Genomic DNA, 13,665 nt, shown 5'->3' on the forward strand with positions numbered 1-13,665 from the left:
TGTGATGCCAAACTCTGTGCTTTTTAACCACTACATACCCTGCCTCTGGGTATCAGACTGGCTTTATTTTAATGGTTGTATTTAAACAAACTCTATGTAATGAGTCACTTAACTTCTCTGGGTTTCAGTTCTGCCCTCTGTGAAAGTAGGGACTAAACTGTACTAGAGGATCTCCAGCGTCCCTACTAGTTCCAACAATTCTTTGGTTGTAGCAATTCTGTATAACAAATGTCCTAACTAGGTCAGTGTAACAGTCTTTCCAAAATATCTCAACTGTATGCTGCTTGTATTCTGAGTTGCAAAGATGAGAAGTTGCTGAGATCTGCATAATTCTAATTTCCACCCATAAAGTAGCAATTACCCATTAGTTCAGCTCATCACTCACTAGCACAAACATGCCAGCTCTGCATGCCAGAAAATTTGGAAAAGCAAGGATGGCGTATAGTGTATATGTTGGATCCAAATCCTTTCTTTTCATTTACTCATTTATTTCTGACATTAGCTCTTCTGTTTTGTTCCCAGATTTCGCCAACTGGGAATATAATTTCTAATAGTTTTTGTTGCTGTGGCCTAATGTGGGAGCGTGCTGTCTTGGGAAAATCATTGAAGTTGGTGCAGGCCAACCTGGTTCTAAGTGCACTACTTACAGGATGTGGCCTTGGGCAGTTCCTTAATGCCTCAGGCTTGTGGAGTAGCTGTGAGAGTTGAATATACTGTATTTAAAGATATTGTCCAGTTCCTGGCACATAGGAGATGCTCAAAAAATGATAGTTATTACTATTGCCATTAATAGCCATATATATATGCACGTGGCCAAATGACTGCTGAACAATTTCAAAGAATCCTTTGAAACTCAGAACAAATGAAGCTAATTCCCCTGATTAAGTTAAACAGAATAAATTCTTTCCTAATAGAAATCTATTTGTCTCTTTTTAAATTTTGTCTATGGTTACCAAAATACAGTTTTAAAAGTCTAAATATCTCCCAAGTACCTACCATCTGTTGGGTTCATTATTTTATATCTGTTTGTCATTGACATTACTCTAAACCCCATTTCATTCCAAATGATTCTAAATAACTTCTTGGTTTGGAGAGAGCCCATCAGATCAGCTTATAGCCAGGACAACTCCTTGTAGACGAGCAGATTAACACAATGGGGTACAACACATTAGTTATAACCCGACTGAGCTATGGTGAAACAAGTCAGAGGCAACTTTGAAGTTCTTCATAAAGTTTGTCCTCATTGTTTAGCGGAAAAATGCTGACAGGTACTCAGATGCTCCCAGTTGATTACTTTAGAGGACACATGGTGCTCTCCAGAATCCTTAAAGGAAACATTTGACTTATGCAACGTATTTATTTCAAGATAAACTAAGAACTAGTGCATACTGGGTCCTAAAATGCCTGTGAGTGTGATAGGAGCACATTTGCAAAGATTTTAAAAGAAGAAAATTGATTCCATTTATTTTAGAAATCACTGCTCATTATTTCTGAGTATCGTAAGGTTCATACTTGTTTGGGGGCAAGAGAAAAGGCTGTCTGCAGCAAACATGTGTGTTACATTACAGTCTGGCAGTCCTGAAGAGTAAAAAAGGAGTAATAAGGAAAGGTAGCTGCCACATAGCTCAGTGAATTTTAAGTGTGTATTCCAACAAAAGCCCAGAAAATGCAGAAGCCAGAGGAGCCAAAGGCATTATCCCTATCATCTCTGGGCAATGGACTTGCCATTTTCCTGACTTTTTATTATTTCTTCTAGTTTCTGAAAGAAGAGAGTTTCTCCACTGCTGATGAACGTAGAAGTTGGCTGCTCTTTTTGCCTTTCTTTTCCTTTCCTTTTGTATTCACATACTGAATTCTCTATTTGGAGGCTTTCAGAAATAATAATAATAATAACAGCAATAATAATAACCTCAGCAACAGCAATGATTTATTGGTGCCTATTAGCAGGCCACACATTTTTGGTAGGATTTAAAATACAGAACCTTATTCCTCTGTCACAGCAGTTCTGCCATATTCTAAAGGTTATTATCCCCAATTTCGTGATTAAACAACTGAGGTTAAGGGTGCAGGATCACTCAGTTATAAAGGCAGATCCAGTGTTCTAACCCAGTTTTGTCTGATGCTAAGAGGAACTCATAAACGTATGCTAAAATCTCAAACGGTAATCTATGGGATATTTCACATATGTTCAGATAAGTTTTAGAAATACGTTGTTTTAAACAGGATCTCAGGATGTTGCTGAGTGATTCCCCATGGGCTTTAACTTGCTCTGAGAATCTTTCAGAGATGGACAGTATGTATGCTGATCATGGAACACTTTTTTCCACAAGTATTTTAAGTAATATTTTAGGAAACACTGGATTAGACTAAAGACCACTCAGTCTGTCTAGTATTTGTAGTCTCTGATTCCTGCACTAATTCAAGCTATAATCCCCAAAATTATGCTGATACGATGCCATTACTAAATGAGGTTACTTTAGTCATGATAGACTGTTGATAGCTCTATCAATATAATTGATAGACTGTTTGTCAGCATAAGCAGCCAGAGTCACCCACATCAACAGGCTTTCTGGCATTTGGTTGGGAAAAACTTGATTAGTAAAGATTCAGTCCATGCTGTCACCTTCACAGAACACCAAACATGGAATTTCAGCTGTAGCTTGAGTGTTTCACTACAGTCCTGTGCTGGCTGAGAGCTGCCTTAGTTTTGCATGTATTATTTCATTTTTATGAAATGGTAGTATCTTTATTTGGATAGTTTGAGACATTTTAGGACCAGAGAATCATATTCGTTTTAATCTGAAGAATGCCGAGGGAGTCGTTATCCAGTTTCTTCACCTTAATGAGTGTGGAAACAGAGGCCTGACTTGGTAGGGGCTCAGAGCTAGTATGACTAGCATTCCAGCTTTGGATTTGCAGGCCACTGTTCTCTCCCCCATCTCTGTGACTTGGTCTTCTCCTTCTTTGAATAACACCTGTCAGATGGATTGTCCTGGATATAGATGAGAATCCTCTCTGTGAATATCCACTCTGACAATCTGCCGACCTTCTTGCCAGAAGACACAAATATATTCTCCTCTTATAAGTAGCAAGACTCTAATATTCAGAGAAATGGAAGCATTTGTGTTTTGGGGGAAACAAGAAGTGCTATTATTGATATTTGGTATTGAAAAAGTGAGCTTGGAATTTTCTCGAGACCTGAAAAAATTCCCTTTTTTATTCCATCTCAGAGGGAGTGGGTCCTTTTTGTCTGTTGGCAGAACTGAGAGTAGGACCAGTCACCTTGACTTTTATCCTAATTACATTGATGCCTATATTATTGCATTTCAGCAATGACACACAGAAAATACCTCTCCCTAACCAACAGTTGAATATCCCTAATTTGCCACTTGGGCAAGGAAAATTAACCCAACAGGTAAGGTGCAGGTAGTGAACTGTTAGTGTCCACTCTTACTGTTACCTGATTGATCTAAACTATTTATGTTCCCTGGAATTCACTTTCCATATCTATTTATTGTCTGTTATCTGTCATTGGAAATTTGAATATTAGAAAAGTTAAAAAGGAATTATGATTGAAGATGGTAACTCTTTGGCTACTGAAATTTTTAAACTGAAGAATTCTGTATTCTGTTCTTTTTTCTGTCTGGAAAGTAAAAAATGGTGTGTTATACAGTTCTGCAACCAAGTTGGCTCATTTTAAGTGTATATTGACTTTTTATGTATAATGTGGAACTAATAAAAAATAACAGACTGAAGTTGCTTGTAATCATGGGTGTTGGCTATTGGGGGAAAAAAGCCTCATACATATGGTAACTGGCAACTTGAAAGTGTCACGAACTGAAAATGTAAACCATACAAAGTGAGAGAGTGAAGGAGGGAAACTGTGAGGAAACTAGTGATAAATGTGTTCATCTTTCTCTAAGCCGAATCGTGATTTATAGCCATTTAATAATGTCTTTCTCTTTCCCAATCAGGACAGCAGCAAAATATATACAACGCACATTTCCTATTTGGAAATCTACAATGAATGTGGTTATGATCTATTGGATCCAAGACATGAAGCCTCCAGTTTGGAAGATTTGCCGTGAGTAGCAGAACAACAAAGAATGGGGGAAAATTACTTTCAGATGTTCCCTTCATTTGTTTTCTTTGAAACTTTGTATGTTTCTGGTCTCAATCATAATTAACAAATACTGGATAACAGAATCTTTTTGCAATATAGTGGATATTTTTTTTCAGTTACAACAAATAGACAGTAGTGATGGGACCCAAAACTGCTTGAAATTCATTTCTTGAGACAATCTTTTTTGGAGTCGGCACGAACGAATGCAGTGAATATTCTCGGAGAGTGGGCGCTGAGAGGATTGATGGGATGTGACAGTACTACTTTGCTCTTGCCACATTAAACCCTTTTACTCCTCTAGTTGTGGCCTTTCTCTGAAGAAGGTATCCAAATTAGCAATAAGAGAATCTGAAAGAGAGAAAATAAAACTTTTTTTCCCCAAATGCTTCTCTGCTGTTATTGACTAACATTGACACGCATTTGGTCAGATTGGCACTGACTGTTTCATAACTGAAATGTAAATAGAGTCTTCAGAGCTTATCTCTTAATGGAATAAGTTACTCTGCAAGCATTTATATAACATTACTCACTGCTTGTTTGAATATTTGCCTAAATTATACATATATTAATTAGTAACAATTCATATACTTTTGTCCAGACATCTTCAGAATGTTGGTAGAGCCAAGAAAATGCATTGTAATATTTTTCTTATTACATATTCTAAAGCAGTTTAAAGTATATATTAATCCTCTACCAAAAAGGTCAACAACCATTTGCTTATTTTAATTTGCAAAGGAAACAAGAAGAGATAATAAAGCAAATAGGTTATATAACCTTTATATACATTCTTCTGTTAATGTTAAGAGTTTTTACATCTCATCTTTTTTTATGCTAACAATATTTACTAGAGGGAGTTAGAAAAGGGGATTATTGTTGGCACTGTTAATATGTGTATAAAAGTTAAGAGAAAGGAAAGATTACTGACTCCATGGAAGAAATTGATTTTAAAGAAGCTATTGGAAATAACTTCAGGAAAAGGAAGCACTTTCCCCGTAGGAAGGATAGAAACAGCAGCATTAAATACATAAAGGCCATGTGTTGAGGAGTCATGTGAAGTAAAAGCAGGAAGGCCAACGGAAGCCAGCTTTTGAGGGATTTGAATGACACGCTTTTGGTGTGAGATTGGTCTTTATTCTAATAGGCTTCTTAATTAGTTTTCTAGCCTCCAGTCTAACCTGTATACCTCTAGGCTAACTCTTGTTTAAAATCGTTTTTAACAAGTCATATCTACACGGAAGAGCTTGATAACTTGTTTAGTAATAATCCAAAAAAGAAGGGCTTGGCTATGATGAACATGGAGGAGAGAGAAATCTGAGAGATACGCAATAAATAAATAGAAAGAAAGCAGGGAAGGAAGGAAGGAAGAGAGAGAGGGAGAAAGAGAGAAAAGGAGAAAAAGAAAGACTGAAAGACAGATTATGCCTAGCACCTTGGACTTGATTAGTTTTGCAAAGAAGGTGAATCACAGCAAGTTGGTGCTCTAGTCATTTTACTGACTGAGGAGATGAAGCTCAGAGAGGTAGGACTTGCCCAGGGTTTCAAAACTAATTGGTTAATGGTAGAACAAGGATTAAAAGCAAAATACTCTCACTCTCATGCCAGAATAGCAAAAATAGCTTCAAGATTTTACCACAGGACCTAGAGAATTAAGGAGTAATTGACCTAAAAGGGAGATTTCCATTAGAAAACTTGAGTGGGTGGTGGTGATGCGTTTCACATATATAACTTGGGTCTCTGAGAATACTGCACCAGATGTTTACATTTATATACATTGCTCAGAGGAAAGAAGTATGCCTTAATTGCATTGGTAGTCTCTCTTCCACCTATGCCCAAGTAAGTCCTTAAAATTTTTAGATATTATCTGTTAAATTGAAACTATGAAGGAGACATTTTGAAGATGAGAGTGTAAAGGGAGAGCAACATGAGCCCTGTGAGTCTGAGTCTAATTGATATAATTAGGTGCAGCCTAACTATGGGAAGAGAAAAGTCCTTTGACCTCTAAGAGAGGTAGTGTGATATAGAGAAAAGAGCACTTGATTAGAAGTCAGGAAATTTGGGTTCTAGCCCCAACCTGCAATCTTAATTTTTTTTTCACTTTTCTGGGTTTCTTTTTGTATGTAAAATGTGGACATTGAATTATATAATATTTAACAACCATCCAACCTCCAATGTCTAGAGTTCAAAGATTAGTGACCTCATAAGATAGGATTTATTTGGTGGCTCTTCTCCCCTTCACAAAAGAATAAGAAGTGATCTAGATATTTTCTATTGTCCTGCTAGAGATAGCCTTAAGCCACTTTTTTTTTTTAACATCTTTATTGGAGTATAATTGCTTTACAATTGTGTGTTAGTTTCTGCTGTATAACAAAGTGAATCAGTTATATGTATACATAGATCCCCATATCTCCTCCCTCTTGCATCTCCCTCCCACCCTCTCTATCCCACCCCTCGAGGTGGTCACAAAGCACCAAGTTGATCTCCCTGTGCTATTCAGCTGCTTCCCAGTAGCTGTTTTACATTTGGCAGTGTATATATGTCCATGCTACTCTCTCACTTCGTCCCAGCTTACCCTTCCCCCTCCCCGTATCCTCAAGTCCATTCTCTACATCTGCATCTTTATTCCTGTCCTGCCCCTAGGTTCATCATTACCTTTTTTCTTTTTTTAATTCCATATATATGTGTTAGCATACGGTATTTGTTTTTCTCTTTCTGACATACTTCACTCTGTATGACAGACTCTAGGGCCATTCTCCTCACTACAAATAACTCAATTTCGTTTCTTTTTATGGCTGAGTAATATTCCATTGTATATATGTGCCACATCTTCTTTATCCATTCATCTGTCAGTGGACACTTAGGTTGCTTCCATATCCTGGCTATTGTAAATAGAGCTGCAATGAACATTGTGGTACATGACTCTTTTTGAATTATGGTTTTCTCAGGGTATATGCCCAGTAATGGGATTGCTGGCTCATATGGTAGTTCTATTTTTAGTTTTTTAAGGAACTTCCATACTGTTCTCCATAGTGGCTGTATCAATTTACATTCTCACCAACAGTGCAAGAGGGTTCCCTTTTCTCCACACCCTCTCCAGCATTTATTGTTTGTAGATTTTTGGATGATGGCCATTCTGACTGGTGTGAAGTGATACCTCATTGTAGTTTTGATTTGCATTATGCTAATGATTAGTGATGTTGAGCATCCTTTCATTGGTTTGTTGGCAGTCTCTCTATATCTTCTTTGGAGAAATGTCTATTTAGGTCTTCTGCCCATTTGGGGCTTGGGTTGTTTTTTTGATATTGAACTGCATGAGCTGCTTATAAATTTTGGAAATTAATTCTTTGTCAGTGGCTTCATTTGCAAATACTTTCTCCCATTCTGAGAGCTGTCTTTTCATCTTATTTATGGTCCCATTTGTTAATTTTTGTTTTTATTTCCATTTCTCTAGGAGGTGGGTCAGAAAGGATCTTCTTGTGATTTATGTCATAGAGTGTTCTGCCTATGTTTTCCTCTAAGTGTTTTATAGTGTCTGCCATTACATTTAGGTCTTTAATTCATTTTGAGTGTTCTTAGAGTGTCATAGAGTGTTCTTCCTATGTTTTCCTCTAAGAGTTTTACAGTGTCCAGTCTTACATTTAGGTCTCTAATCCATTTTGAGTTTATTTTTGTGTATGGTGTTAGGAGGTGTTCTAATTTCATTCTTTTACATGTAGCTGTCTGGTTTTCCCTACACTACTTATTGAAGAGGGTGTCTTTTCTCCATTGTATATTCTTGCCTCCTTTATCAAAGATAAGGTGATCATATGTGCATGAGTTTATCCTGTTCCATTGATCTATATTTCTGTTTTTGTGCCAGTACCGTACTGTCTTGATTACTGTAGCTTTGTAGTATTGTCTGAGGTCTGGGAGCCAGATTCCTCCAGCTCTGTTTTTCTTTCTCAAGATTGCTTTGGCTATTGGGTGTCTTTTGTGTTTCCATACAAATTGTGAAATTTTTTATTCTAGTTCTGTTAAAAATGCAATTGGTAGTTTGATAGGGACTGCATTGAATCTGTAGATTACTTTGGGTAGTATAGTCATTTTCACAATATTGATTCTTCCAATCCACATTCATGGTATATCTCTCCATCTGTTTGGATCATCTTTAATTTCTTTCATCAGTGTCTTATAGTTTTCTGCATACAGGTCTTTTGTCTCCTTAGGTAGGTTTATTCCTAGGTATTTTATTCTTTTTGTTGCAATGGTAAATGGGAGTGTTTCCTTAATTTCTCTTTCAGATTTTTCATCATTAGTATATAGGAATGCAAGAGATTTCTGTGCATTGATTTTGTATCCTGCTACTTTACGAGATTCATTGATTAGCTCTAGTAGTTTTCTGGTAGCATCTTTAGGATTCTCTATTTATACTATCATGTCATCTGCAAACAGTGACAGCTTTACTTCTTCTTTTCTGATTTGGACTCCTTTTATTTCTTTTTCTTCTCTCATTGCTATGGCTAAAACTTCCAAAACTATGTTGAATAAGAGTGGTGAGACAAGGGCAACCTTGTCTTGTTCCTGATCTCAGCGGAAATGTTTTCCCTTTTCACCATTGAGAACAATGTTGACTGGGTTTGTCATATATGGCGTTTATTATGTTGAGGTAAGTTCCCTCTATGCCTACTTTCTGAAGGGTTTTTATCATAAATGGGTGTTGAATTTTGTCAAAAGCTTTTTCTTCATCTGTTGAGATGATCATGTGGTTTTTCTCCTTCGATTTGTTAATATGGTGTATCACATTGATTTGCGTATTTTGGGGAATGCTTACATTCCTTGGATAAACCCCAGTTGATCATGGTGTGTGATCCTTTTAATGTGCTGTTGGATTCTCTTTGCTAGGTTTTTGTTGAGGGTTTTTGCATCTATGTCCATCTGTGACATTGGCCTGTAGTCTTTGTGACATCTTTGTCTGGTTTTGGTATCAGGGTGATGGTGGCCTCGTAGAATGAGTTTGGGAGTGTTCCTCCCTCTGCTATATTTTGGAAGAGTTTGAGAAGGATAGGTGTTAGCTCTTCTTTAAATGTTTGATAGAATTTGCCTGTGAAGCCATCTGGTCCTGGGCTTTTGTTTGTTGGAAAAGTTTTAATCACACTTTCAATTTCAGTGCTTGTGATTGGTCTGTTTATATTTTCTATTTCTTTCTGATTTAGTCTTGGAAGGTTGTACTTTTCTAAGAATGTGTCCGTTTCTTACAGGTTGTCCATTTTATTGTCATATAGTTGCTTGTAGTAATCTTTCATGATCCTTTGTATGCAGTGTCAGTTGTTACTTCTCCTTTTTCATTTTTAATTCTATTGATTTGAGTCTTCTCTCTTTTTTACTTGATGAGTCTGGCGAATGGTTTATCAATTTTGTTTATCTTCTCAAAGAACCATCTTTTAGTTTTATTGATCTTTGCTGTTGTTCCCTTCATTTCTTTTTCATTTATTTCTCATCTGATCTTTATGATTTCTTTCCTTCTGCTAACTTTGGGTTTTTTTTGTTCTTCTTTCTCTAATTGCTTTAGGTGTAAGGTTAGGTTGTTTATTTGAGATGTTTCTTGTTTCTTGAGGTAGGATTGTATTGCTATAAACTTCCCTCTTAGAACTGCTTTTGCTGCATCCCATAGGATTTTGGTCATCGTGTTTTCATTGTCATTTGTTTCTAGGTATTTTTTTATTTCCTCTTTGATCTCTTCAGTGATCTCTTGGTTATTAAGTAGTGTATCGTTTAGCCTCCATGTGTTTGTATTTTTTACAGATTTTTTCCTGTAACTGATATCTAGTCTCATAGCATTGTGGTTAGAAAAGAATCTTGATACGATTTCAATTTTCTTAAATTTACCAAGGCTTGATTTGTGACCCAAGGTATGATCTATCCTGGAGAATGTTCCATGAGCAGTTGAGAAGCAAGTGTATTCTGTTGTTTTTGGATGTAATGTCCTATAAATATCAATTAAGTCCATCTTGTTTAATGTATCATTTAAAAGTTTGTGTTTCTTTATATATTTTCTGTTTGGATGGTCTGTCCATTGGTGAAATTAGGGTATTAAAGTCCCCTACTATGATTGTGTTACTGTAGACTTCTCCTTTTATGACTGTTAGCATATGTATTGAGGTGCTGTTTGCCTTATGTATGGAGGTGCTCCTATGTTGGGTGCATAAATATTTACAATTGTTATATCTTCTTCTTGGATTGATCCTTTGATCATTATGTAGTGTCCTTGTTTCTCTTGTAATAGTCTTTATTTTAAAGTCTATTTTGTCTGATATAAGAATTGCTACTCCAGCTTTCTTTTGGTTTCCATTTGCATGGAATATCTTTTTCCATACTCTCTCTTCCAGTCTGTATGTGTCCCTAGGTCTGAAGTAGGTCTCTTGTAGACAGCATATATGCAGGTCTTGTTTTTGTATCCATTCAGCCAGTCTGTGTCTTTTTGTTGGAGCATTTAATCCATTTACACATAAGGTAATTATCGATATGTATGTTCCTATTACCATTTTCTTAATTGTTTTGGGTTTTTTATTGTAGTTCTTTTCCTTCTCTTTTCCTTCTCTTGTGTTTCCTGCCTAGAGAAATTCCTTTAGCATACCTTGTAAAGCTGGTTTGGTGGTGCTGAATTCTCTTAGCTTTTGCTTGTCTGTTTTAATTTCTCTGTCAAATCAGAATGAGATCCTTGCTGGGTAGAGTAATCTTGATTGTAGGTTTTTCCCTTTCATCACTTTAAATATGTCCTGCCAGTCCCTTCTGGCTTGCAGAGTTTTTGCTGAAAGATTAGCTGTTAACCTTATGGGGATTCCCTGTATGTTATTTGTTGTTTTTCCCTTGCTGCTTTTAATATTTTTTCTTTGTATTTAATTTTTGATAGTTTGATTAATATGTGTTTTGGTGTGTTTCTCCTTGGATTTTTCTTGTATGGGACTCTCTGTGCTTCTTGGACTTGATTAACTATTTCCTTTCCTATATTAGGGAAGTTGTCAACTATAATCTTTTCAAATACTTTCTCAGTCCCTTTCTATTTCTCTTCTTCTTCTGGGACCCCTATAATTCAAATGTTGGTGCATTTAGTGTTTGTCCCAGAGGTCTCTGAGACTGTCCTCAATTCTTTTCATTCTTTTTCTTTATTCTGCTCTGCAGTAGTTATTTCCACTATTTTATCTTCCAGGTCACTCATCCGTTCTCAGCCTCAGTTATTCTGCTATTGATTGCTTCTAGAGAATTTTAAATTTCATTTATTGTGTTGTTCATCATTGTTTGTTTGCTCTTTAGTTCTTCTAGGTCCTTGTTAAACATTTCTTGTATTTTCTCCATTCTATTTCCCAGATTTGGAACAACTTTACTATCATTACTCTGAATTCTTTTTCAGGTGGACTATTTCCTCTTCATTTGTTTGGTCTGGTGGGTTTTTACCTTGCTCCTTCATCTGCTGTGTGTTTCTCTGTCTTCTCATTTGTCTTAGCTTATTGTGTTTCGGGTCTCCTTTTCACAGACTGCAGTTCCGTAATTCCCATTGTTTTTGGTGTCTGCCCCCAGTGGGTAAGGTTGGTTCAGTGGGTTGTGTAGTCTTCCTGGTGGAGGGGACTAGTGCCTGTGTTCTGGAGGATGAGGCTGGATCTTGTCTTTCTGGTGGGCAGGACCACGTCCAGTGGTGTGTTTTGGGGTGTCTATGACCTTATTATGATTTTAGACAGCCTCTCTGCTAATGGGTGGGGTTGTGTTCCTGTCTTGCTAGTTGTTTGGCATGGGGTGTCCAGCACTGTAGCTTGCTGGTCATTGAGTGGAGCTGCGTCTTAACGTTGAGATGGAGCTCTCTAGGAGAGCTTTTGCTGTTTGATATTACATGGAGCCAGGAGGTCTGTGGTGGACCAATGTCCCGAACTTGGCTCTCCCACCTCAGAAGCAGAGGCCTGACGTCTGGCCAGAGCACCAAGACCCTGTCAGCCACACGGCTCAAAAGAAAAGGGAGAAAAAAAGAAAGAAAGTAAAATAACATAAAGTTATTAAAATAAACAGTAATTATTAAAAATAAAAAACTTAAAAAGTAATAAAAAAAGAAAGAAGAGAGCAACCAAACCAAAAAATAAATCCACCAATGATAACAAATGCTAAAAACTATACTAAAAATAAATAAATAAAATGGACAGACAGAACCCTAGGACAAATGGTAAAAGCAAAGATACACAGACAAAATCACCAAAGAAGCATACACACACACACTCACAAAAAGAGAAAAGGGAAAAATATATATCTATATCGTTGTTCCTAAAGTCCACAGCCTCAATTTTGGGATGATTCATTGTCTATTCAGGTATTGCACAGATGCAGGGTACATCAAGTTGATTGTGGAGATTTAATCCGCTGCTCCTGAGGCTGCTGGGAGAAATTTCCCTTTCTCTTCTTTGTTTGAATAGTTCCTGGGGTTCAGCTTTGGATTTGGCCCCGCCTCTGCATGTAGGTTGTCTGAGGGCATCTGTTCTTTGCTCAGACAGGATGGGGTTAAAGGAGCAGCTGATAAGGAGGCTCTGGCTCACTCAGGCTGGGGGGAGGGAGGGGTATGGAATGCGGGGCAAGCCTGTGGCAGCAGAGGCCAGCGTGACGTTGCACCAGCCTGAGGTATGCCGTGTGTTCTCCTGGGGAAGTTGTCCCTGGATCATGGGACCCTGGCAGTGGTGGGCTGCACAGGCTCCCGGGAGGGGAGGTGTGGATAGTGATCTGTGCTCGCACACAGGCTTCTTGGTGGCTGCAGCAGCAGCCTTAGCATTTCATGCCCGTCTCTGGGATCCGCGCTGATAGCCACGGCTTGCGCCTGTCTTCTGGAGATCGTTTAGGCAGTGCTCTGAATTCCCTCTCCTCGCGCATCCTGGAACAATGGTCTCTTGCCTCTTAGACAGTTCCAGACTTTTTCCCAGACTCCCTCCCGGCTAGCTGTGATGCACTAGCCCCCTTTAGGCTGTATTCACACAGCCAACCACAGTCCTCTCCCTGGGGTCCAAGCTCCGGAGCCGGAACCTCAGCTCTCAGCCCCCACCAGCCCTGGCGGGTGAGCAGAGAAGCCTCTCAGGCTGGTGAGCGCTGGTTGGCACCAATCCTCTGTGCGGGAATCTCTTCGCTTTGCCCTCTGCACCCCTGTTGCTGCGCTCTCCTCCGTGGCTCCGAAGCTTCCCTCCCCGCCCACCCCTGTCTCCGCCAGTGAAAGGGCTTCCAAGTGTGTGGAAACTTTTTCTCCTTCACAGCTCCCTCCCAGTGGTGCAGGTCCCATCCCTATTCTTTTGTCTCTGTTTTTTCTTTTTTCTTTTGCCCTACCCAGGTACGTGGGGAGTTTCTTGCCTTTTTGGAAGTCTGAGGTCTTCTGCCAGCGTTCAGTAGGTGTTCTGTAGGAGTTGTTCCACATGTAGATGTATTTCTGATGTATTTGTGGGGAGATCTCCACGTCTCACTCCTCCACCATCTGGAATCGGGCACCTTAGGCCTCTTGAGAGCAAGGACAAAGCCTTAATTCACTCTGTGTCTCTGCACTTCCCAGT

General features: G+C 38.4%; 1 protein-coding gene across 1 annotated transcript in view; it reads left to right on the forward strand.

Moving 5' to 3' along the window:
- KIF6 (kinesin family member 6) overlaps positions 1–13,665 on the forward strand; it is a 387,265-nt gene that overhangs the window by 79,513 nt on the left and 294,087 nt on the right. Inside the window, exon 5 of the mRNA XM_073810765.1 lies at positions 3,975–4,084. Within this exon, the coding sequence (XP_073666866.1) occupies positions 3,975–4,084 (110 nt within the window). The remainder of the gene's footprint in view (positions 1–3,974; positions 4,085–13,665) is intronic.

The sequence above is a fragment of the Tursiops truncatus genome, chromosome 10, assembly GCF_011762595.2.
Source record: "Tursiops truncatus isolate mTurTru1 chromosome 10, mTurTru1.mat.Y, whole genome shotgun sequence".
In the NCBI taxonomy this organism is placed as follows: Eukaryota; Metazoa; Chordata; class Mammalia; order Artiodactyla; family Delphinidae; genus Tursiops; species Tursiops truncatus.